Here is a 27,591-nt window from a genome sequence, read left to right on the forward strand (position 1 = left end):
AAGACGCCCTAATGTATAACCATTGACGACAAAACGACAAAAAAAAGAATGAAAGGCTTCCGACTTAGAATACGCACATGTATTATGTAGCAGTGTTACACTTATTTATGAAGGCATGTTTGTGGTATGAGTTATTCAAGGCAAAACTCGGAATGAATTTTTCATGTAAAACTGATCCACATGTGATAGCCGTTCGTCGTGTTAACAGTGAAAAATTCGAAAAAAAGTCAGTCTATAGTGTTTTAGAATAATGATGATATTTTTCTGAACTGTCAAACATAAAGGAGAGAAAAAAATAAGTTTATAAAAGTGGTGTTACCACATCATACACAATGCAGCTTTAATCCAAAGTTGTACATAAATAAACGTTCGATAAATGCAACAGAATTAAACGTGAAATATAAACAACCGCTTCAACTTCATTTTAATGAGATATTATCCAAAGTTAATGCGCATAAGTAACGAGACAATCTTTTCATTAGTACGTCGTCTTGTTTTCCCATTACGTAAATGCGCTTAATCATTCATGCGGTTTAGCGAACTTTATTTAAATCTCAATTTAATACATTTACGAAGCTTTATAATGTTAATGCATGTTTCTGTAATCTATGCATTAGAATAGAAACAGCTGTTACGTATTTCTTTTTAAATCGCAATTTGATGAAAATCATGTGATTGAGTGCTTGTACGTGTGTTTCATTTTTAAGATTCTGTTGATACTAGAACCATTGTTTTATTTCTTTCCTTCCTCATTATTGACACAGATCATTATCTAAACTTCCAAGTCTTCTTTTTCTCTTTCTCAGCAGAACGAGTCCTTTTGTTTTATAAAAAAGTTAGTAGCAAAGTAGTTTACAAATTATCTGATAAATGTTTGTATGAGCTTCATGGATGTTAAACATATCGATGTACGCTTTTGTTTATAAAAAAAAAATGTGTTTGAAGCACTTTCAGTGTCAACCTTTTGTTATTCAAATTGTAACTGTATGAAACTTTTTAACTTCAAGGCACATATGACGATAATAAAATTAAGAATACAGATGTTAACCGGATAATTTTGAATTAAATTAAAAAAACAAACAAACAATATTTAAAAGGTTCTTTTAATCATCATTATACTTTTCGATATAGTACTACTCCAAGTCGCCCAATACATTCTGGGCAGAGGACCAAGAAATGGATGAAATTTATCACGAGAATATTTTATATTCAAGTCTGAATGAAGAGTATTACTATACCACCAAGCACTTGAATATTGTACTGCCAGATTACCACTATATAAGTCATTGTCCCTATCTTTAGTTGTGAAAGGTCTACCGTTAGCTCTGTTGCCATCCACACCAGTATCTATGCAGTCAGCTACAAATAATATCAAAACTGATAAAAAAAAATACGCATACATAATTTGAAGATTGGATTAGCAAAACTCCAAAGGAGGACAAAATAATTAGCCACGTAAACGAGTACTCGAGTAATTGGTCTTCAGTTAGAATGTTTCTGCTTTCTTAATTTCTAAAATTTTCCCAAACAGAGGTAGGCTTTGAACAAGAGCACTTTTTCAAATATTACACTTTTCGCTAATCTTAGTTATCCTAGTATGCCGTCAGATCATATATTTTCACCAGCATTGAATGTTATTTACCTAACAAAGTTGAGAAATCGCCACGTCCAAGAAAAAGTTGATAAGATAAAACTATTAAATAAGAACAAATTCGATGTACCCTGTGTCGATCCTCAGAAAATGATTAAAAGAATCAGTAATATTAAGATTATTATAGTAAGTTCCAATTATCACCCTTTTGTTGATTAATAAATGTGTATTTCTACTGTTCCCAAATATTGTTGTTTGAGTATATGTTTTCGATAGATATTAATTTATAACTTGATTGGATTATTGCTAGTTTACATAATTAGTACATGTACATGATGTAGTAGCTTTTAATTTTTATGGTTCAAAATTCCGGGGACAATTATCTAGTCCTAGGTAAAAGTGTTGAAGGTTATATGTTCATAAGAAATATAATATAGACTTTTGTGTTTCCATTTTTTGAGTTTGTATTTTTGAGTTTCCTTTTTTTGAGGTTCCATTTTGTTAATGTTTTACTGAGCGAGTACTCAAGAATCAATGGGTTATCCAACGAGTGCTCGATAAGTTACCGAGTTGTCAACCCTAAAAACAATCATTAAGGATGAAAAACTTCAAAAGATGTATCAGGTGATTTATTATCAGCATTATGCATTATAATGTTAATAGTATAAACATGAATTATTGGCACTTTGCGTTTTCTTTTTACAAAGCTATAATACCGTTATCACTGTCAGAGATAGTACATGTTTGATATTTTATTTATATTGTAATTAATATCATTCTTCTACTTTTTTTTTATTCAGAATTACTTTACGAGCATTGTTCTTAGATTTATATGTTGTTTTAACGCATACAAATACACTGGCTTGATGTTATTTGAAAATTTCAAATATAATCATTACTTGATCACATATTACCTTATAGTTTGTGATTGATTTTTATTTTTGGCCACTTTTAAGCACCACATTTAGGCTATTTCGTGGCGGTCAGTTTTTATTGGTGGTGGCAGTCAGAGTACCCGGTGAAAACCACCGACCTTCGATAGGAAAACTGACAATCCTAGTCAATTAAAATTGGAGTCGAGTGCACCCGCACGAGCGGGTTTCGAACTCACAACCTCAGTCTTGACTGGGCTAGTGATAACAGTAGTTACTGTTTTGACCAATCGGCCACCGATGCCCAATATTGTTTGTGATAAAGAAAAGCTTCTGTAACAGTATTTAACTTACACATCGACATATGAACATACAAAAAGGCAACAGTAGTATACCGCTGTTCTAAATTAATTAATCGATTGAGAAAAACAAAAACAAATCCGGGTTACAAACCAAAATTAAGGTGAACACATCAAATATAAGAGGAGAACTCCGACACAACATATCCCATACCATATCCTTACATTTAGTTGTGCTAGTTCTTGTTTTTGGGGTTTTTCTTCCTGCTGATTCTAGAATGTTTCACATCCTCATTAATTATTATTCCTGTTGGAGCAAATATACACCTAAGAGTATTGTTCCGAATAATAAAGTTTTTTAAATTTGCAAAATATTATAGAAAAATACAGACCATCTTCTTTTTCGGTATACAAATGACGAGGGAGATAACATCTACATGAAAAATCGATTCTTCTGTGCATCCGTGTCGTAACCCCGAGTATAAAACGCTGTCGACGTGTGAACTTTCAACCATTTTAGTATTATATAACGTTAATTAAATTCACTTAAGTTGGGTTTGTCTTTATTCGCATATAAGATATTAATTAACAAACTTTTGATATCGATAAAGTTCTGTTCAGTATAATGTTTACAAAAAAAATCATAATCTAAACATATATAATCCAAGTATCACTGGTATTAAAGAGATAATAGTAACTGCAATTACGATTATCCCAATATGGCGACGGTAGATATAGGTAAAATCTTTACACTCGTTCTTCTTAAATGTAGCATGTTTTTGTCAATAGTTACTCAGCTGCAAGGTTTATCTATACCATTACATTATATTTGAATCGTAACGGTGCACTGAAATTGTCTAAGAGCTGTGAAAATAGCCGTTGAAAAATTCGGGATGATAATCGTAACTCTATGGTATTTTTCTTCTTTGATAATCGTAATTTTCTTTATATGATAATAATAACTGAAACATAATAAATGTGTCTTTCAGCATTTCAATGGTATTTTGTGTGTTAAAAATGTAAATGCCTAGTTAAACGATGACATTAACGCATATAAAAAAAATGAAGAAACTTACAGGTTAATATCTAGGATAAATTTACCTATATATCTCCAATTGATGAGAAAAAGGATGGATTAGCTTTATCCCATATTCCAAAAGTGCAATCCTTTCAATTCATTGCTCAAAATGAAAGTCACGTATACCACATTTTCATATGTCAAAAAAGATATATGCCTGTTTCATTGATTTCAGGAAGGCATTTGATACTATTAATAGAGATACCCTCTTTTACAAATAGTCTTATTACAACATAGATGGTCCCTTTTTTTTTTAGTATAATGAAAGATATGTATAAAGAGGTTTTGTACTTGGTAAAGATCTCGGAAGGTATCACTGATTTTTTTAATTCCTCAGTTGGGGTAAAACAAGGATGTATTTTAAGCCCTACATTATTTTCTTTATATATTAATGATTTACCATCTATTTTTGACTCAACATGTGAACCACCCAAGTTAAATGATAATGATATATCATATCTGTTATACGCTGATGATTTAGTTCGTCCATATTTTTCCTTTGGATTCACTTTTTTCTATTTTATACTGATATATGATTTTAAAAATTAAATTCAAATGTTTTGATCAAATTCCCATGTATTTTAGGACGTTTCTTTAAACAGTGTGGATGGTAAAGGATCTAGAATAGTTACCAGTTTATTGTTACTATTGTTTATTGTCACTTTTGTTTTTTGTTACTTTTGTTTATTGTTACTTTTGTTTATTGTTACTTTTATTTTTTGTTTTTATTAGCCTTACCTATAGTCTTACGAAGCATTTGACAGACGAAAAAAAACACAAATATGTATATTGATAAATTACATCAAAGGGCCAAACATGTAGATTATCACAGTCGGAGCTGGTTTAATTACAAAGATTTTTATAGATTTTAAAACAAATATTTTGTGCTTCAGAAAAATGCATGAAAATTAGGAAAGGCTAATTTATGTTTTCATTTAATAGAAAAGTACTAATTATATGGCAAGTATGCAAATACAAAAATGTTCCTTGTTTAGTATCTTCAATATTTTTCTCTACAATATCTTCCATGCATATGTATGCAGCATACTTTTCATATACCGAGTATTTATGAATTTTTAATAAGTTTGTTTCTAATTTTGCGGAATATGCGTTATTTTATTCTCATCTTTGCAGTCATTCTTTGAATAAGTATTTCTTGTAAGAAAATTTAAAGCTACATCAATTTTATTTTTTGATTTTCGGGCTTTAGGCCAAACTATAAAAGAACACAAATCCATGTTTGTCAATGAACTCCACGTTACTTAATTTCATAATACACAAAGAATCCCATTTAGGGCCAAACATTCTCTAGTCTTATATAGCATTAAATGTTTTAAGGATGTCATATTATCATAATTCAAAATTGAATTTGTGTTGTTTATAGTTTATATCTGAGATACTGAAATTTCAGTGACAGTCATGAAGTAGCTAATATGAATAAAAAGATGTGGTATGTTTGCCAATGAAACAACTTTTCACAAGAGACCAACATGACTCAGAAATTAACAAATATAGGTCACCGTACGGTCTTCAACAATGAACAAAGCCCATACCGCATAGTCAGCTATAAAAAAAATGACACTGTAAAACACTTTTCAAAGTTATCCCTTGTTCATCATAACTTTTAAGTTGTGATATCATCCATGAAAAATGATCGAAGTGACATGAAAACTGTAGCCACTAATTTCTCGTCAAACGGTTTTTGACGAATACTAAATGTCTTTCCTACTTCGTTATGGCATAATAGGGTATGTTCTAGAATTAAATCAGCAGTGGCTTCCCGGGGTCAGAAATAGCACATATAACCACTTACAATAAAATAATTTAAACAATATTAACTATATTTACTATTTACTTCAGGATAAATTATTTTTTGTTTACTGTCTTAATCAGAAATCTGATGTAAGGTGACACATGCGTGTCGCCTGACAATTATTGTCATGTATCATAATTTCCATCGCTCATTCACATATTTTGTGGCATATCTAGTTTAATAAATTTCTGTATATTAACAAAGTTCGTGTTTTCCCATTTCCAAATTTCTTGAAGCTTGTTCACCCTTCCAATTTTATAATATACTAGTATGTAGCTGTTTTCATAAGAACAATTAATTATATATGCATAAAAAGAAATGTCATAAGATGTTGGGACGTTTCGTAAATAATTCATCGCCATAATTTCATAATATGCTATCAGATATACGTTTTTAGTGTCAATATCAATAAAACAGTTTCCAGTTACGATAATCTTTTTTATTTTTAAAAACCATAATTACGATTATCTTTTTTTCCGAGTTACGATTATCATCCCGAATTTTTCAACGGCTATTTTCAAAGCGCTTAGACAATTCCAGTGCACCGTTACGATTCAAATATGATGAAATGGTATAGATAAACCTTGCAGCTGAGTAACTATTGACAAAAACATGCTACAATTAAGAAAAATGAGTGTAAAGATTTTACCTATATCTACCGTCGCCATATTGGAATAATCGTAATTGCAGTTACGATTATCTCTTTAATACCAGTGAGTATGTAGCATAAATACCAATCGACAGCTAAGTATGTAAACATATATAGGACGTACATTTTGTGTGTATTATCGTTTTTGACAAGGAACACTTCTCATAGAATTTACAAAAATGACAAAATTATAAAAAAAGAAAAAGGGAAGTCAAAGACTTGTTTTTTAATACTAACGCCGACAATCAAATATGAAAGAATGCACCGTCAGATAACCACTGAAATACAGGCTCCTGATTTTGGACAGGCTGATACGGTAATTGCTCTTTCTTTCTATCAACTCAATTCGTTTTGTTCAGAAGACAATTCACAATGTAATGTTCTGCAGTTGCCATTATTTTGTTATTTGCTTTCACCAATTAATAATCTAGAAGGTAATTGTAAGAGATAACGTTCGTAACATTATTTTCCAAAAACTTACAATTGGTATCTCCACTATAACCGTTAGCTGTTAGAACATACAAGGATTGTTCATCACTGAGTTTAAACGTGGAATAATTTGCAGTGTGGTGTGTTGTATCTGCTATTTCCATATATATACTTAACTCGTGACGACCATTTGTAGATATCAGATGAATTAAATCATTACCTTAAAAGAATATTCAAATTCAAAATACAATGTATATAAAGGAAATCTTTGGAATAACTACATGTACAGGTTGAAGTATTTTATTTTGAAATAACCCCTTTTTATTTATCTTTGTAGCAATTGATATAAACACCTCCTTCTCTCTCTCTCTCTCTCTCTCTCTCTCTCTCTCTCTCTCTCTCTCTCGATCGCGACAGTTTAATATCGGTCAAATTCTTGTTTTTGTTTAGAGTTTTGTACCTATGTGATCATCCATAGTTCTTCTCATGAGACCAAAGTAACGTTGATATCATTTTGTTTAAATAAAATTAAATACTCATGAACAATAAGCAGCCAAAAAAAACTAATTAAGTTTAAACTTACAATTCTTAAATAATATGTCTGCTTCATTTGATATTCATTGTTCATTCAAATAAAGGAAACGAACAACAAGCATCAAGCCTTTGAATTCACATGCACCAATTATATACATTCACAAAAAAAAATAACTTTAATGTCACGAAATAGTTTTGAAACTAGCTAGCTATCTATAACAAAATGTAGGTAAAAAACCTGAAAACATCATAATCAGCCATTGCATTCTTTTCATTTATATCATTGCAGTTGATATATATATGTTGATGTTGCACATTTCTATTTTTGTTTTACATTAGTATACATCCGTCAAACAAACAAAATTTGTTAAAATATAGTCCTACATCGGCAAAACTAGTATTAGGAAGCAATGTATTTTTTTTTAGTAATGTTGTGATTTTGTTAGATTTTTAACACTTTCTGTCTACGTAGAAGAAGTTTACAACTTTTTGGAATTTTGGATCCTCAAATGCTCTTCAACCTTGTACTTGTTTGGGTTTATTAATATTTTTGATTTGAGCGTTACTGATGAGTCTTATGTAGACGAAACGCGCGTCTGGCGTACTGAATTATAATCCTGGTACCTTTGATAACTATTTACAAGATAGTCGAAAAAAGCTGAAATTTACTTTTAATTTAATCTGGCTGTTTTTAGCTCAGTGGTCGAGTTGTTGTTTCTTTGACACATTCTCCATTTCCATTCTAAATTTTATTGATATGCTTATTAAGTGCATAGATGCAAATTGTTTCTCTCAATCATCAATATTTATATAAGTTTTGTGTTAATGATAATGTTTGTTTTTCGTAAAACTATCCATCTATTATAGTTTAACGTTCAAGATACACAACTAGTAAAAGGTATTTCTGTAAACATGGAATATCTGGATTACTTTCATTCTTAATGCATGAGTTATATTAATTTACAGATATTTGCAAGATAAAATCAAAATGTTTAAACCATTTTTTAATTATTGATTGGGCATTAGGTTTTACAAAGAGATAGAAAATTGCTCGATTGCTAATGTTAAAGTCATATGCATGTAGAATATTTTTTATTGATAATTCTTTTTTCTGTTTTAGATTCTACACCTGAACTGTAATGTAATAAACAATGGAACGAGCAGATCCTTTAAAGAATTTATTTTATAATTTGCGATGAGCAACTTATTAGAAAACAGTTCATTTACAAGATTAGACAAACGTTATGTGAGTACCAAAAAAGTAAAAAAAAAAAAAAGAAATATTTAATGGCTTTTTTTGAACTGTAGCAAGATATTTTCATCTTCTTAGTTTGTATGTAATTAATGCATTTTTGCTGTAACTAAGATTTTGTCCACTAATTGTAGCAAGATATTTTCAATTTTGGACTATCTTTGTTGCTTTCAAATGATGGTTTGATTGTATTTTTAAATTTCTGGTTGAGGCAGATGTTCTTTAAGTAGTCGCTCTGAACCTATTAATTGGTGTTGTAATTAACGATCTATTTAAACATATGTATACAGAAATGCAAAAAGTAGTTTAAGTACCTAACCAATATTCTCCGTAAGCACTACCAAATCCATGCTTGTATTCATCCCAGGTTCGAAAAAAATCCACGGAACCATTTACTCTTCTTTGAATTACCTTTATATTGAACAAATTATTTTCTTATTACCCACGAGAAAAAAGAAGGTCATATTGAATATCGACAAAGCACATACACATATATTACACTTTAAACAAGTTTTAAGCTTGATTTTTTTTTATTAAATGACGTGCTTACTAAATATGATAATATTTGATTTGTTCATACATTGCTGTCAATATACTAGACTTTTAAGCAACTGCAGTACGCGAAAGAGGTTTGTATAGCTATAAAACCTGATGACAATCGGATATACCTGTCCAAGTTAGAAGTATGACAGTTGTTTCACATATGTTTGATTTTTTTTTTTGTAATGATTATCCAGTCCACTTTTTCATGGTTGTGACCTACCAAATCAGCCATGTATTACTGAAAAATTATTACACCAGGGTTTTCGATATCACAAACTAGTCAAAACATTTACTTAATTTTATCATCGGTATAAGGACATCATTCGTAAATATAGCTCAACACGAAGACTTCATATACGTTCAGGTATTTCACATCCAATTTTTTATTGAAATATTCTTTATAAAGCACAAAGGTGTAAGTATTCACCTCAGAAACTAACAAAACCTTTAAATAGACTTATTAAGAAGGGATATACTAAGTAGTTACGATACTGTTGTCAGGTCATTAAAGATTGCATATTTTGGCGTTAATATTGATTCACTTATAGGGTCTTTGCATCGGAACTAAACACATTTATTCCAAAACCAGTTGTTGGCATGACACGGGTTATGTTCTTCTCATATATGTTATGATGGTATGATACTAAACCCCTAACGGGAAGGATTGTGCCTGATGTTCATATGATGAAATCATAATCTTTCAGTCAGTTTAATTGAAGTCTGGAGCACGCATGTCAGTTAACTGCTAGTAGTCTGTTGTTATTTATGTATTATTGTCATTTTGTTTATTTTCTTTGGTTACATCTTTTGACATCAGACTCGGACTTCTCTTGAACTGAATTTTAATGTGCTTTGTTATGCGTTTACTTTTCTACATTGGCTAGAGGTATAGGGGAGGGTTGACATATCACAAACATGTTTAACCCCGCCGCATTTTTGCGCCTATCCCAAGTCAGGAGCCTCTAGCCTTTGTTAGTCTTGTATTATTTTAATTTAGTTTCTTGTGTACAATTTGGAAATTAGTATGGCGTTCATTATCACGGAACTAGTATATATTTGTTTAGGGTCCAGCTGAAGGACGCCTCCGGGTGCGGGAATTTCTCGCTACATTGAAGACCTGATTGTGACCTTCTGCTGTTGTTTTTTTCTATGGTCGGGTTGTTGTCTCTTTGACACATTCCCCATTTCCATTATCAATTTTATGTCAACGGGTTTTACCTATACGATCAATGTGACAGATGCCACACGTGGAACATAATCTGCTTTCTTTTTTGAAGACATTGGGTCCCCCAGATTAGGTTCGTGCTGTCAGTCTTTAGTTTTCTAAACTATATGTAAATTGTTGTTAATCTATTGTTTTTTCCCTTTTGTAGAAATGGTATTGTCAGTTGATTTTCGAGTTTGATTGTTTATTTGCTATCTTTCGCCTCTCTTTTTGAGCTTTTTGCCATTTGATATAAAACTTTCTGTTTTTCATTTTTCCAAATGACATCACATTTTAAAACTCGTTTGAAGAGATTATTCTTAAAGATAGATAAAATTTGTTCACGTATCTTTATCAAATCATAAATAAAAATAATAACTTCACCGAATCTCGGGCAACAGAAAATTTGTTTACTCTCAACATTTAAATTTTAACGAGCCTCGACTTCTATATATCAAGATTTAACTGTCTCTAGTTATAAAATACCGTGATATGCGTAATACACTCTATGGACTGTTAGAATCTGCATACATCGTATATATATATAGTTATTATCTATACTATTAAATGAGGAGACCTCATTTTGTGTGTCGCTTTTCGTCCTTCCATAATAAATTAATCATCACGCCTCTATGTCCTATAAATGCTATAGGTACCATGCATAGTCGCATCTGTCATCCTTGCTTATGATTATTGCGACTGGGTTATTTTGGGAGGAAAACGAAAAAAAGGCGTCCGGATATTATTGTTTCCGTCATTGGACGGAATTTTAAGTCAGGTAGCACTACACAGTTAGGAAAAAAACTTAAAATTGACACTCATAATTTTTAAACACCCTCTTTCCCCTCCTGTCTAACAAAGAAGGCTTTATATGTGTGTTATGCATGTATATACTTATAGAAAGAAAATCTTCCATAGATTTGATTTCTAATGGTCATAAGGGTGAAATATAATCCCTCTTGGGTGTAACCATGGCAACAATCTGCATTTCTTAGATACAAAATATAGCATAAAAGGGGGATGAACATGTCACAAAAGTCTCCAAAATTTGGTCTAAAGGAAAATTTCAATCAATTACAGTAATACCTTTCCTGAATCCATAGGTTTATATCTATCAAGTGGTCCCAAAAAAATCATATGCTTATCTGCTCGTTTTTCCATAAAATTGAATTGAAATAATCGAGCGCAAAATCTTTGTTGATAAACACTACAATAATGTATGGACCTATGAACGGTACGGATAGGAAAATACGGACCGTCAATCATATAAATGGCCTATAAAACATGTTAAAAACAATCTTAATGTTCATATAAACCCACTAAGAAGGCTATATTATTCTTCAATTATCTAAAAATCAATTTTATTGTACAAAAACTTTCATATTTAAAAAATTCACAGGGGCCATAATGCGAAACTAAACTTCTAACTGTGTATTGCTACCTCAGACTGGACTTCCGGTTTGCGTTTTTTTTTTGTATACTTTTGAATAAAGTATATCTGCTATCTGCTACCATTTTCAAGTGTACTATCAACGGTGGTCACAGGGTTAATTGAATAGAGAGGGGCTACATGTATGTAGTATAGCAATGACCGCCATGGATCGATTAGTAAAATGAGAATTGATAGTAAAAGGCAAATAAACTTAACTTATAGTAATAAATGTTCATAATATACAAATAAACAGCTTTAACATTATTGACATTAAATGGGGAAAAAATGGAGGAGACGAGCTAGAAAATAATTGTCCAGTCCCAAAGTTCAAAATGTACCTATGACTTTTGATACCTTTTCTGAAATTCCCCAGTCATAAACAATCTTTTACAAAAACTCATGGGGTCACCGGTTAAGTAAATTTAATAGAAAGGGTTTAATATATAATGTTTCAATGACCACCGTGGATTGATTAGTTAACCGAGAATTGATAGTAAAAGGCAAGTACACTTTATTTATAGTAATGAATGTTCATAATATACTAAATGTATGTTCATATTGACAGAAATTAATAGAAAACAGAGAAAAGGCAAATTTTGGGAAAAAAAGGAGGAGGTGTTCTAGTATGCATAATTACTCTAAATAAACACATTATTATTCATATAGTATATAAAAGATAAATATATTTCAACAACTCTACGATATGTCCACTCATCATGACTGAAAGCATATATTATATTCTTAATTAGTCTCTAATCACCCGATAACGTTATATATCTAAATATCTAAATATATATAACTTAAATCATCGTAAACTTACTGTCCACTTGAAGCCTTGCCGTACCACACAGTAAACTTGAAATGCCTGATTATTACCATTTGGATATATTGTATATACACCATCATTTGTTATGTCTAGGTCAGCACATTCCCTTCCTCCTGTCAAATATAATCAAACTTTAATCAATATTCATGGAACAATTATTAGATTGAATATAAAATAAGCCAAGTAATTGTTGTTAACATATTTAATTATTTCCTGACATCAAACGTGTTAAACCATGGAAGGCAAAGTTAACAGAGTGACAATATCTTAGTCTATTAGAATATTTTCTGAAATAGTTGTTACTTGGTCCAATTTTAAATATCAATTTGAAAACTGATCATAGATACCAAACTTATCAGCATACAAGTAGTTGCAACTGGTTTATATTCATCTAAAAACTGTTGCCTCTGTTGAAATCTTATGCTTTTTACAATGCTTGTTGATTAGATGTAGTACGTCAAGTTATCTTTCCAGTCTTTTTTTTTTATTTCACATTTAGCAACTATCGGTTAAATTTAAGCCATCTTGTTGTAATGAAACCAGAGATTTTGGCATTTTCATCAAACCCTTAATTATAACTAGACATTTTAATAAATAGAAGAATATGATGATGACCCTTAAGCAAGAATAGTGTTTGTCAGCTTAAAATGATCTAAAAAGATGAAATACACAGTCTATCTTATTCCTACATCATGTCATTTATTCATTCATGTTCTATTCAAAACTGTTCAATAATGTTAAAGTTAGTTCTGGTATCAACAAAAGATCAAGGTTCATTACAAGTTAAATCTTTCAGTTCTTTGTTTAAGATAACGATAGATAGGCACCACAAACCTTTAAAGTTTGAGTTCCAAAAGTAAATATGCTACAAATTGCGTCGGAAACGACAGTATGTTAGAAAACATTATATAAGTAGGACATACATAGGGGATAACGAGCAAAAAAACGTGTTAAAACCAGTTTCATAAGGATGTTCTTACCCCAGGAGTAGATTACCTTAGCCGTATTTGGCACAACTTTTTGGAATTTTGGGTCCTCAATGCTCTTCAACTTTGTATTTGTTTGGCTTTTTAACTATTTGGATCTGAGCGTCACTGATGAGTGTTATGTAAACGAAACGCGCGTCTGGCGTATACAATTATAATCCTGGTACTTGTGATAACTATCATATGTCATCTCATAAAAGATGCGCTGCCTACTAGGAACGTTAAACCCACTGCAGCAACTCGTTGAAATGGTGGTTGTGCAAATACACCAAAGATACTCACTTAAACATTATGAACCAGACCAATATTCTGAGATTGATGCACAAACACATTTCCTATTGGCGCATCGAAAAGTGGTTTCACATTCCTCAGTTGAAGTACACTTAGAATTAAAACTTTTTCCTGAAATAGAATAAATGGATAATATAACAGTCAAATCATAAGTTCGTGGTAGCTTGTAATCTTACCTAAGTTCGGAAATTACTTTGTGGAGTGTAACGAGTTAACAGATAGGTCCCAAGTTCGTGATATTGATACCAGTTGAAGTCATGTTATATGAATTGTAACTATGAGGTTATCTTTTCAGAGGCAAAGTATAATATTTTCTTTTTAAAAATTGATCGACAAACAACAGTTAGGTTGTTATAAGAATACTTCAGCGAAGACACATTAAGTAATGTGTCCCAAAAATTGTATTCCAGTTGTGTGGCTTGTTTTTTTTTTATTGTTCATCTGAAAATAATGAAATACTCTTTCAATTAATAAGATAACGTTTTTCAGAAGAAATTCTGAATTATTTTTCATTGAGTATTGATGATTCTTAAATCTTGCTTTATTTGAAAAAGATCCGTTTGATCAACTGCTAGAATTGATATAACGATTGGTTCAAATTTCCTCTAAAACATTGGTAAATAATATAAATTTTGTCAACATACTTTTTGTACATGCTGAACCCATCCAGTAATCCAACTCATGGTCACATTTACACTTTCCATGTAGACAAAACAAGCTTTCTAAACATTCTACAGAGGCACCACAGGTAAAGTTCATGCTTTTCTCTACAAAACAAGAACATGTAAAGGTTCATAAGAATTACTATATTATGTATATTTAATCCCTATGAATTCGCCATTTACGTTTAGTAGTATACATATAAAATATTCCGTTGAATTTTGATAACTTATCGACTACTAATGATAATTGATGCTCATTTCATTAATCCAACGTGCAAATCAAAGACTTATTCATGTTTCAATTCACATGCATTTATTTCATATATGTCACAGTCAATACTGTGAAGTATTTATCATCATGACTTGGTAAACAACAATTATAGTTTTTTTTTCAGTTTTACTCTTTTGATTCCTTTTAGAGAATATGCATTTATAACTAATGACTTTGTTAACTTACTTTGTAGACAACTTGTTCCATTCCAATACTGTGTTGACGGACAGCTACTTATATTTCGTATGCATAGAAATGGAGCATGGCATTGTCTACTTTCAGTGCAAACCTCGCCGTTTGATTTTTCTGAAAGTACAAAAGATTTCTTATCTCACTTTTATATTCATTTATATTTCTAAAAGGAACTACTCGTATTCAGTTATATCAAAAACACTTATGAATAAAATGAATTTCTTAAGAGGTATAAGGTTTTACTCTTCTCATTAATGTATGAGATAGACATCAATGGAATTAAGATCAAACATCAAAGATATGATTTCCAATAAAATGAAATTCTTTGCTCGTAACTGACCTTTCTAAACGGGAGGCATTACTTTAAAGCATTATGAACGGATGAATAGACTACATTAATTGTTTTTTCAGTGAGTAGACACTTTTCCTAGAATAATTTTCTTTAATAAAAAGAGGATTTGATTAAGAACAACATTTTTAGAGAATAATAGAGTTACCTGTAAGGAGATTTAACAATCATAACTTCATCATTTTTACATATATAAATTCCTGTACCGAGTCAGGCATACGACAGTTGTTTTCCACTCGTTTGATATGTATGAGCTTTTGATTTTGCCATTTTATAAAAGTCTTTTTTTTTGTAATTTTACTTTTGACGTAACTCTTATATGTTATTTAGTGTGTTTTCTTTTAAACTATTATTTCACAGTTTAGTTGGAAAAATGAGAATGATGACATCTAAAGAAAGATTATTTTCTCATGTCTTTTAAAATTTGTATTTACAAAAGTAGACGCAAACACGCCCAAATGATGCTGGTTTGTACAACTTATTTCTTTTGTATAACTACTCGAATTTGTTTCGAGGTAGTTTTCTATAGGAAAGTTGTTGTCCCTATGTTTGATGTGTTTATTATTTGATTTTGCCATTTGATTAGGGCCTTTCCGTTTTGAATTTTCCTCGAAGTTCATTTTTTTTGTGATTTTACTTTATTCTATAGACTAAAACTTATATTTGGCTGATGACACTGACCAGATTGATTATGAAATTTAGAAATTGTATTACTATAGAAATTGCTTATTTAAAGTACACATTTTTTGACAGGATTAGCTTGATTATAATATTTAAAAAAATTATTGATATTTATAACTTGAATCAAATGTTTACTAAATTATTCCCGATCGAGATTTCAAGGAGACTGAAACATAATAGGACTACATCCGTAAGCTTATGTAATCCATGTGTTTAAACCATTCTTCTAAATTTCTTGAACTTTATAAAAAATGTACGATTGGAGCTCGTTACAGTGAGGAAATATTTCTCTTGGAATATAATTATAGGTGAACATGATTTATATACAAACACGCCGCCATAATATATTTATATATAAAAGACAGTTTAGTCTTACCAATTTTTCTCGTTCAACAGAATGCAGTTTAATGGATGGCGAAGCAGCACATGCCAATTTTAAAGTCATTCTTAGACCAATCGAAACTGAAGTAACGCTATAACTGTCTAGTTAATGTGATAGATATGTTCAAAATAAAAACATCACGTTACAAAGTGTTGAGTCAACCGCGATTTCTGGATAATCCAGAAACGCGCTTTTGAAATCTATAAAGTGTTGTAATTTTCAGAGCACTGGGTCGATACCGCTTCTTGTGAAATATCAGTTCCTAGAGGTTCAACAACGCAAGAGTAAGTACTTCGTTAACGAACTGATTGATAAAAAACTTTTAGAGATTGTCCGTTTACACATAGAGAAATTAGATACCAATTTTACATTTCCCATAGACAAAAGTGACCTTATATGGATTTGACTATTATTTTATAAGACTTCTTTTTGTTATATAACGTTTCAACCGTTTTGGTTCTTATATATCCTTGTTCTTAATTAAATGCTTCGTACGCATTAAACTTATGATGCGTTGTTCTTATTTTTGAAACTATCTTACTTCTAATACAGGATTCATTGTCCCAAAAATCATCTTTTGAAGCACATTGACATCGTTCGGAAGAACATACCAGGTTGCTGCTACATTCATTTGTTGATCTACATGACGCATTCATCGTCTTTTCTATATTAAGAAATTATAATAATAAAAACAAATATTTCAATCTTTGGAAAAAATTCCCAAACAAATTCATATCCTTTCTTTTATGATGCACTTGACACACTTTGTATTCAAATTATCAAAGTATTTTTTTGTGTAAATGTTTATCATTTGAAACTCAATGTGAAAATTTGAACAAATCGCATTATGTTTGTTTTACAAATACTATATGCGTTTGTATGTGTTTGTTTTTAAATCAGAAAAGGACTTACGCTCCTGATGTGTACATTGGAGGTCAGTGTTACAAAGCTCTGTTCCATCACAACACCTTTCACATGTTAAATGTCTGCCAGCAGATGTTCGACGTCCCAAGATATTTGTGTTTGATCCATGAAGACATAACTTAATTCAAATAGACAGATAAGTAACCAATGATCCATTTAGGAATGAGTTGATTAACATGACGATTAATAATAAAAAAAATGTGAGTTCAGTAAATCCTGAGAAGACATATACATCTTTTAAAATTAGAAAACCTTTATAAGAAATTGATGTGTCATGTTATCAGAACACGTGATTGAAAATGCATATCAAGGAAAGAGAGTCCGTAAATTTTGACAGCCTACGAAATCCAGAAATAAAATGGCACTGGTTAAGATGGAACAAAAATCTCCCGATTACATAAATGTTTTTGAAATTGAGATAGTAGCAGTGCTTGAACATGAGCTTATAATTTAACAATCTGATTAAAATGTTCTTTCTGATCTTAAAATCAATTCAAAACAAAATACTCTGCAGTCATAAAGATGCTGTAAAAATGACTTTCCATGCAAATAATTAAAAATTCAAGTTTATTCTACAAGTGTTGTTTTTCTAGAATGCCTTCATTTTTCGTATTCACTTTACATACCGATGAATGTTTGCACCCAAGGTCATACTTCACATGTTGAGATTCGGTCAAATACTTATGGAGAAAACATACCTGGAAAAATTAAAGTTCTACATTTTAATATTGTATTTATATGATATAAACAATTGTACACTGTCAGTTACTAACAAAGCAGAGTCATTATGTAAAAAATAAAAACAATGCTACCCTACATCACCCCGCAAAACAGACATGTTTAAATTATAAAACCCGACGTCTACATTTATACACCGTTTCATGTTTTCAAATCTTTATAGAGATTGCATTCATTTATTCTCTTCTATTAATATATTTTGTTGTCTCTTTAACACTTCCCATTTAACGAACACGATAGTGGTGTGCTATTGTCTATATTCCAAGCTTTAATATGTATTAGTGATGTAGAAATGTTTTAAAAAAATAATTCTTTCATGCCATGTTCTATGCTCATTTTAACATAGGTATGTGGTTAGTTTGTTAATAGTAAAAGCTTTTTACCTAGCGAGCATACGCGTAAGACGTTGCCATTTCAGTTGTGACGTAAATCGCGTGCAGCCCATGTTGTATTGCAATTTGAACATGGCTTTGTTTCTAATGCTAATTAAGAACTTTGTATTTTAATTTATGCGAATAATTTTTAACTACATATACCTCTCCTTTATCACATGTCATTGTGTTATTACAGACTTTCGGATTGTCCACATGATCACAGGATAGACATTTCTGTCCTGAAATTGAAAAACAAATTTTCAGGTGAAGGACGCCTCCGGGCGCGGGAGTTTATCGCCGCTTTGAAGACCTATTGGTGGCCTTCGGCTATTGTCTGCTCTATGGTCGGGTTGTTGCCTAATTGACACATTCCCAATTTCCATTGTCAATTTTAATAATCCAAGAAAATACTATTCATAATTTATAACTGCACTTTTTAATGAAACATACTGTTATAAACATATTTATATAGTATGTTAAAAACATATAATTACAAAATGGTGTAAAAGAGGGACGAAAAATACCAGAGAAACAGTCAAACTCATAGATTGAAAATAAATTGACAATGTAACTTGGCTACATACTTGTTATTACATTTCCACATGAACGATCGTTATTATAGATATTAGAATCATTGCAGCATTTCTGGCATGCAATATGGGCATGTTCGTTCCTCTTTCCGAGAATGTGTCCTGTTATATCCTTCTGGCATAGCTAAAAAATAGATTGGAAAATCATATACACTATGCTTTCAGAAACTACTTCATACATCAAGCCTTTGAGGACAAAATAATAATGGATTTATCAAAGTGTGAAGAACTGTTTTAAAAAAAAATAATCTTTGATAAACCAATGCTTTGAAGATCTATTGGTGACCTTCTGATGTTGTCTGTTCTATGGTCGGGTTGTTGTCGCTTTGACACATTCCCCAGTTCCATTCTCAATTTTACATTTTATTTTAAGACAAAACTAGAATGAGTGTATTAAAACACCAAAAACATTTTATGGATTTCCAGGTATTAAAATTTTTTTGCTTATCAGTCATTAATTTTACATTTTTGGAACCTTTTGAGTTTAGTAATTTTATTTGAATATAAATTGAGGTTTTTCGTCAAAATTGTCATATATTTATTCAAATTGCCGTTTTTAACAATTATTCATATCAACATTGATCTTCAGAAAATCATCGTGCTAGCCTAAAGTTAAGAATTTCTTTCGTGTAAATAAACTATACCTCCTGATATGTACAACCAAAATCGTATCTAGTTTCATTACCAAATGTGAAGTATTTCTGGACAAAACATATCTACAAAAAAATTAAAAGTAATTTTCTTGAAAAAGGTAATAAACTTCCAAACACGTCATTGAGATCAGCTATTGAATTATTTTATGTTCCAGTGTTACTGCTGATTATTACAGGATAAGTGTTGTAAGAGTAAAATATATGCATATATTCAACATATATAGATGTAAGAAAACGAGGTTTGAATTCCGATGCGACAATTCTTCATGGGGAATGACCAGTGTACAACAATTAAAACAGAAAAAACAAACAGTCTAGTCTTTACATGTACATTGTATATAACACGAAAAATGAGAAACACAACAGTACCACATTAACAACCACTGAACATCAGGTTCCTGACTTGGGATAGGTGCAAAGAAATGCAAACTTTCTTTACTTTAATCTACTAATCAAGACAAGTTTTAGTAAAGCGCTTTCAATAATATTTGGAATTTTATTAGGATCTTTGACGCAAGTAAACTCCTCGATAAACCACCGTCAACTGTGGCGTTACGAATATAAACATTAACTCGACTGTCGTGATAATGTCGATGTAAGATCCCAATGCATATAATGCACATTCGGTAGTGCTCTGGACATAGTTGTGCCACATTTTCAATTATTTGCCACTGCAGATATATAGTAGGTCGAAATGTTCGAACATGTGTGAAACCAATTACTATTTATACAATTTTAATATAGTAATACCTCATCCTTATTGCAGATCATAACATGTTGACATGTTTCAGTTTCTTTCATACTGCTGCATGAATAGCATACTCGTTCGCTGTCTTATAAACAAGAACTAATATGTTAGATCACATCCATTAATGTTTTAACCTTAGTCAAGATCGGTATGCATTCCAAAATTAAATCTGAACATCACATTACAACATTTCATAGTTACTGTAGCCTAATCAATACTTGTTTGTATATACAATCAAATAAGAAGAGACTTTTGCAGACATCTGTGATACATATAGAATTAAAAATTTGTGGTATAACTGCCAATGAGACAACTCACCATCGGAGTCACAATTTGTAAAACTAAACCATTATAAGATACATTTAAAAACATTATATAACGATATCTTCAACCTAATAAAAATATTTTCGTTTTTCAATGTTTAACCAGATTAAATTCACAATTTTCTGCCTACGAATAGACTGTAAATATTCGTTAGATGTGTTTGGTCTTTTGATTTTACGATTTACTAACTAATGACCTTCGGAGTTCGGTATTTTTGTCTTTTTTACTTTTGACGAAAATTTTTTGATATACAACTGTATTCCTGTCAATGTATAACATATGACCAGGCAATCTGAAGTATGTGTAGTTTAATCAAAATTAAAGCAGCAAATCATGCTGTAAGTATTCTTATATATCTTGTTATCATTCAGGGGCATTACCTAAACAAGTAATTTGTTTTAGTTACTTATATAGGTAATTTTTGTTTTAAAAAATCAAAAAATTACTTAATAGAGTTATTTTAGATTTCAATAGAAGTATGGACTAAATGTAGTTTTCATGAATTTTTTCATCATTTCATATCATAAAATGAAGAATTCATTAGATTTTAGAGGAGTATAGAGATAAAGGGTTAAAAATAATGACAAAAATATTACTTGAATAAGTTATTTTATACATCTTTGAAAGACTAGGAATAACACTTAATTTAGGAACATATGTAATTGTTTTGGGTTACAAATTATAAATAACTTCAAGTCTTAATTAATTCACAAGTTTCTATCTCTTTATTTTTGTCTACCTATAAGATTTTTGAGGAAAAAATATCTTAATAGTCCCAAGAGACCAATCTTTGACCCAAAAGCGTCGATATGAAAGATAAGTGCGTCAGAAAGGCAATTAGTGTTTCAGAAAGATTAGATTTTATATTTCATGGGGAAAATGAGCAGATGACCGTGTTAATTTGTTAAAGCTAGTAAAATCTGTATAGTTGAACACCTATAAAAATAATATTTAGAGAAGTTACTTGTATCAGTAATATTTAAAATAGCCTCGTTTTCAACATTACTTGTTTAGGTAATTTTAAATGTTACTTGTTTAAGTAATGCCCCTGACTGGTTATACGTAAACATGATAAAGTTATTACAAACGCCGATCTCGTACGTGTGAATGTATCTCTACCGAGAAAATACATTCAGATTTGAGTTAACATATTAGAAGAATTAGCCCATTTTATTTTTTAAGCATTTTTTATTGTCCTTTTGAATTTCGAAAGTAAATGTGTATCGACAGAAACACAAATATCAACTTCGAGCAACATGATCCTCTAGCCACAAAACAAATAATCTTAACTAAACTTAAGTTTCCCTAGTCATGCCACTTGTTTAGCTTTTCTACCACGGTATATGATATAAAAAAGACAAAAAACATGTGACCAGCCTCATTTGTTGATGTAATAACCAAAAATTAAGAATTATTTGGAACGTAATAAAAAATAAGGCCAGTTTTGCAGTATATTCAATGGCAAGTGTGAAGCTTTATAGATAAACAACGTTATTCTAAAAATAGATAAACAATCATACTTATACTATTCGGCAGCACTGACAGCAACAGCAAGCCATTAAGCATCAACCCTAAAACAAATACATTCATGTTACAACAAGTTATATAAAGCATTTTGGCGTTTATTCTAATACTGTTACTTATGCAGGTGATGTAATTGTATCTGTAATGATTCAGTTTTTGTTGTTCAGTTGAAGATAGCTATTTGATATCTTTGTGTTAAAGTCGTTTTTCGTCTATGTTATTGTGGTGTCTGTTTCTAACCAACTTATGCATTTTGAATTGTCATTTGGTAACTCTCACCTCTTTTTCACTTGTGTTAAAGAATTTTTGACAATATATTGTCAGATAATTTTGTATGTGTTCTATTTAATTTATGAGGGTTGTTTTAAATTAAATTTAAGATGTTCATGTATAGTACACACTTCTAGTGATATATGATCAGAAATGTTTAGGTATTTTTCAATCGATCTAGTAATATTCAGGATTTAACTATAGACAGAAGAGCACAAAGCTTATAGTATGATTATACAAATATGCATTCAATTCGACTAAACAATAGTTACAAGAAAAAAATACATCATTGCTGGAAAGAGCTTGACCTTAAGATGTAACGTTATCTATTATTAACGACAACCTTTTACGCCTTTACAATGTAAATGTTATCTTATTGCGTAACGTCACCTAATTTCAACATGTCGTCTATTTCGTTTTCTAAACTTTGGCATAACGATGTAATCAAAATTACAAAACAAATAACATCACGTTGAAAGATATCAAAGAAATTATGCCCTAGAAAATGCATATATGGCAACTAATAAAACTTACAAGCTATCATTCTGTGTTGACACTCAAGAATACAAGACGGGAACTGATTGTCTGCTTATCATATAATTTACACTAAACGATACCTAATGAACATACAGAGATAAAAATCTAGAAGCGAAATACGTAGGTTGTATACCATTTTCTGTCGTAAGGATAGTGAGGTCCTTCCACTTTTTCATGGAAAATCTTTTTGACTTTGTTCTGATTAATTTAGTTTTTCTTCAGTTTTTTTTTTCTTTCGCGGTATTTTCGTTTTGCGTGTTTTTTTGGGTTTTTTTTTATCAAATAGAGAATGGAAATGGGGAACATATCAAAAAGACAACAACTCGACCAAAACGCAGACAACATGATGTTTGGTATATTGAATATGATAAAGTGTAAACGCTTTTGAAATGACACCGCTTAGTAAACACGTTTGCTTGAAAGAGTTATCTCCCCAAATATTGTTTTCTGTAAGCATTATTCCTTCCCTTCTGTAAAAGATAATAACTAAAAAAATGAAATGAAGCAAAATTTTGGCTAGGATACAATGAAAACGCAATAAAGTTGCATCATACCTTTAAGATCAATTTAGGAGAAACAAAATTGAAATTTTGCAGACATTCAAGATCTTTCGTTGAAAAAAATATTTTTCTTTAAAGTTAAATCATGGCAAACAAACCCCACAAAAAACCCCACAAAAACAACACATTACTGTTTTAATAAAGAAATGTCCCTCATGCGTGAAGGGAGAATAAATTTGCATGTAGAGTATATCATTCATTGAATATAAGACTTAATTACACCTAATGTAAGAATCCTGGATTTCGATTGGTTGATAGCCAGTGTATTTTTCACCAATCTACTGTAATCAAATGAATACCGTTCCTTTTTTAACGCCGCCGGGGTATACGCAAAAAGGATATGCCTTTCTTACCCTCTTTGTCGTGGTATTTGCCAAACAATACTCTATCCGACTGGACGCTTGTAACGTCACGATCATCAATGCGTTTTTGAAAGTTAACATTCGGTGTAATAAAACAGATAAGGCTTGAGGGTTATTTGCGAAAAATACCAGTCTTGAGAATGAATTTCCCTCGCTCTAAGGTTCGTGAAATTTAACATTCTCTCGACTGGTATTTTTCGCAGATACCCCTCCTGAACATGATATATCTGTTCAATAACTATCAATGGAAATTCACCAATAAAATGTGCACCCTATTTTTCCATGTATACAAGCTTAAGTAACTATGTAACCTCAATTCACCAAAAAAAAAAAAAAAAAAAAAAACCCACGCAAGACATTCATATGTTAATGACTCAGAATGTTTTATTTTAATGAAATGTTGAATTATTTTCTGCAACTGTCAAATTCAAGGGAATAATAATTTGGCCTTTTTTCGTATGCAAGACAGCTGTTCCGTTGTATCACTCTGAATATCTTTTACAATGCATTTTGTAATTACTGGCAATACAATTGTATAGTAATGTAGGCAAGCAATTAAATGTTGTTTAATCAGTATTACTGTATCTCGTTCCTTAAGCTGAAAGAATTATTTCAACATGTGTCTTTCAGCTGAAATCAGGTTTAAAAAAAAAACTATTGATAAATAAGATTCACTGTATGGTGGAAAGAAAGAGGTCTAAAACATATTCACATACTTTTAGATGATTACAATATTAACTTCTACTGCATTTGAACACTGATTATTAAACATATTAAGAAACACACAACAGTACACGGAACACAACAGAGAAAACTTATGATATAGCAACCAAAATTTTATTAAAAAAAAACCCCAGATTCAGATTACAAATTAAGAACACTTAATTTAAGTCTTTTTAAATGTTTAATAATCATTATACGTTATTATAAAGCATTATCCGAAGATGCCAACACATTGTGTCTGTATAGCCTGAACATGATCTATCGAAGTCTGAATACATAAAATGTCTACCATTAGCTTTGTAGTGACCATTAGTAAACTTAGTTGGTATAATTGGCTACAAAAGAGGGACGAAAGATACCAAAGGTACAGTCAAACTCATAAATCTAAAACAAACTAACAACGCCATGGCTAAAAATAAAAAAAGACAAATAAAAAAAAGCACACATGACACAAAATAGAATAAACAACACTTAGCCCCCAGTTCCCCCTCCCAAGATGATGGCGTCCGTAAAATTTACGAAGGGATGATTTCGACTTCACCATTTGGAACTCTTGGTTTAATAGCTCCCTTGTGAGCAGCAACCCTCTATCAAGAAAATCATGATAGGAAATGCAAGCACGGGAATATCGTATCAATCGTACAAATGATGTTAACACTGATTCAAAAACATTTATATCAATGGAATCAGAATAAAGTAAAAAGGGACAAACAATCATAATTTATCATGAATTAGTCTTTTATTTTTCTCAATTGAGAATTACATATCTTTCATGTGGGAGCCTATCATAACCCACTCAACGGTAAAGATGTTCTCTTGGTGAAACCAAAAATTGCTTACATTCTTTACACCGGTATACTACGTTTGCTTTTATATACATTCTCGTTTTACCTAAACTTTACTGGATAGTTGTTTCAGCGGCAATCATACTACATCTCTTTTTTTCACAGTAATGTTACAGAATTGTACTACTGATTGCTGCCAACACTTGAACAAGCATCAGATGACGACTGGTTTTATGTGTTTGTCACATCATAATTGAGATATCAAATTTCATACCAATTTTTAACGCTTTTTATTAACATTGTTCTATGCTTACATATCTATATTACTTTTCAGAAATAGTACATCTTTAAGAATCTATTTTTTTTTCGTAATCGATATTATTCTCGTAATGTTTTTAAACTTAATATATTTGACAGGATTGTTCTTAAATTTCTATATTGTTGTACCGCACGAAATTAAACTGAATGACTTGATGTATCTGGAAATCGTTTTCCACAATTATTAGCCATTCTCGTTCAAGTATAACTTATATTTCTATACATGTAGTTGTTTTCCCGTTTTTATTATACTGCAAAAGCCTGAAATAATGAAGGATTTTTTGTAATGCATCAGTTGCATTGAAATCACGTTCAGGTATACTATGTGAAAGAAGCGAGTATTTGAGTGATTAAATGTTGACAGCCAATTGAACTAGTACAATCCAGCTACAACTTACTGTTGCTGATAATTTCTTCCTACCTTGACCAATTAACATTACGTATATAATGCTTGATCAACCATTGCCCCGAATAGTATTGTTCTTATACTCAATAAAGGAGGGACGAAAGATACCAAAGGGACAGTCAAACTCATAAATCTAAAACAAACTTACAACGCCATGGCTAAAAATGAAAAAGACAAACATACAAACAATAGTACACATGACACAACATAGAAAACTAAAGAATAAACAACACAAACACCACCAAAAAAAGGGGTATCTCAGGTGCTCTGTAAGGGTAAGCAGATCCTGCTCCACATGTGGCACCCGTCGTGTTGCTTATGTGATAACAAATCCGGTAAATAGTCTAATTAGTCAATAAGGTTGTGAGTTCGAACCCCGCTCGTGCAGGTGCACTCGACTACAATCTTAATTGACTAGGATTGTCAGTTTTCCTATCGAAGGTCGGTGGTTTTCTACGGGCACTCCGATTTCCTCCACCAATAAAAACTGACCGCCACGACATAGCCTAAATGCGGTGCTTAAAAGTGGCGTTAGAACACCAAAAATCAAAATCATACCTTATACTCAAAAATTATTAAATGAATTGCCTACCAAAAAGATTTTGTGCTAATATTAAATCTGTAATTAACATTTATTGGGATTTCTATAACTTTTTCAATTTTCTCGATGCCCTTGTACTGGAGAGCAGTAAACAATATTTAGTTGAGTGCGCGATTAGATAATTTATAATGTATATTGTTAGCTTTACGTATAATAGCAGTAAATCAGTATTAAAAATTTATATGGTTACCTTGATTTTATCTAATATACCTTTTTAGTTCGCAATAAGATGTATTTACATCGATTAAATGTACCGTTTGCACTAAAGAGAAATAGTTTGCGATGAATAATTCATTGAATAATCACCTAATCAGTTCAAAATATGAATATGTTTTGCTCATCTTCAGTGAAGTGGTGAAGTGAGTGTTTATGAAAAATCTTTGCCCCTGTTTTGAATGTAGATCTTCCTCTGTTCCAGCTAGACAAGTAATTGTTAATTTATGTGTTTTTTGTCTTTTGCGGAGAGTTGTCTTATTGGCAATCATACCACATCTTTATTTTTATAACAGTTAAAAAAATCCATCCCACTCTATTGAAAGAGTATTCCCTAGATCCCGAGAACTCGTCTGAATATATTTATTGAAATGCTATCTTAAACATAAGCGCCTATGTCTCTATCTATTCAGATTCTAATACATAGCATACTAGCCTGTCAACACTGATGTTGTAAATTCAAATCAAGCGCCCTTTTGGGTGCGTTCGACTAAATTTTAATGGACAAGGATTGTTTTAGCGCACAAGTTTGGTGGTTCTTCACCGCGGTACAGCTTCCTTCAAAAGTAAAACGGAATTCCACGAAATAGTGTAAAGTGTTGAAA

The 27,591-nt window shown here is 31.0% G+C and overlaps 1 protein-coding gene and 1 long non-coding RNA gene across 2 annotated transcripts; both read right to left on the reverse strand.

Moving 5' to 3' along the window:
• Nucleotides 1-1,055: 1,055 nt before the first annotated feature.
• On the reverse strand, nt 1,056-12,635 carry LOC143051765 (uncharacterized). The gene is made up of 4 exons (XR_012970899.1): nt 12,517-12,635; nt 8,832-8,928; nt 6,784-6,951; nt 1,056-1,359 (listed from the first exon to the last, which is right to left on the reverse strand). It is a non-coding gene; the product is annotated as an uncharacterized LOC143051765 (long non-coding RNA).
• Nucleotides 12,636-13,775: 1,140 nt separating this feature from the next.
• Nucleotides 13,776-23,092, reverse strand: LOC143051764 (uncharacterized). The gene is made up of 12 exons (XM_076224674.1): nt 23,016-23,092; nt 22,208-22,258; nt 20,366-20,448; nt 19,607-19,678; nt 18,957-19,086; nt 18,535-18,611; nt 17,887-17,958; nt 17,249-17,378; nt 16,878-17,000; nt 14,919-15,038; nt 14,444-14,566; nt 13,776-13,910 (listed from the first exon to the last, which is right to left on the reverse strand). The coding sequence occupies exons 1-12, from the start codon at nt 23,023-23,025 to the stop codon at nt 13,798-13,800; spliced, it is 1,104 nt and encodes a 367-aa protein (XP_076080789.1). The 5' UTR covers nt 23,026-23,092; the 3' UTR covers nt 13,776-13,797.
• Nucleotides 23,093-27,591: the final 4,499 nt, after the last annotated feature.

The sequence above is a fragment of the Mytilus galloprovincialis genome, chromosome 11 (assembly GCF_965363235.1).
Source record: "Mytilus galloprovincialis chromosome 11, xbMytGall1.hap1.1, whole genome shotgun sequence".
In the NCBI taxonomy this organism is placed as follows: Eukaryota; Metazoa; Mollusca; class Bivalvia; order Mytilida; family Mytilidae; genus Mytilus; species Mytilus galloprovincialis.

Bases quoted from the DNA above. Each gene is read 5' to 3' on its own strand.
- LOC143051764 (XM_076224674.1), bottom strand. The intron at 19,679-20,365 runs GTATTACTATAT...ATTTTTTTGTAG, and splicing joins TGATCTGCAATAAGGATGAG to ATATGTTTTGTCCAGAAATA. The intron at 14,567-14,918 runs GTAAGTTAACAA...CTTGTTTTGTAG, and splicing joins TGGAACAAGTTGTCTACAAA to AGAAAAGCATGAACTTTACC.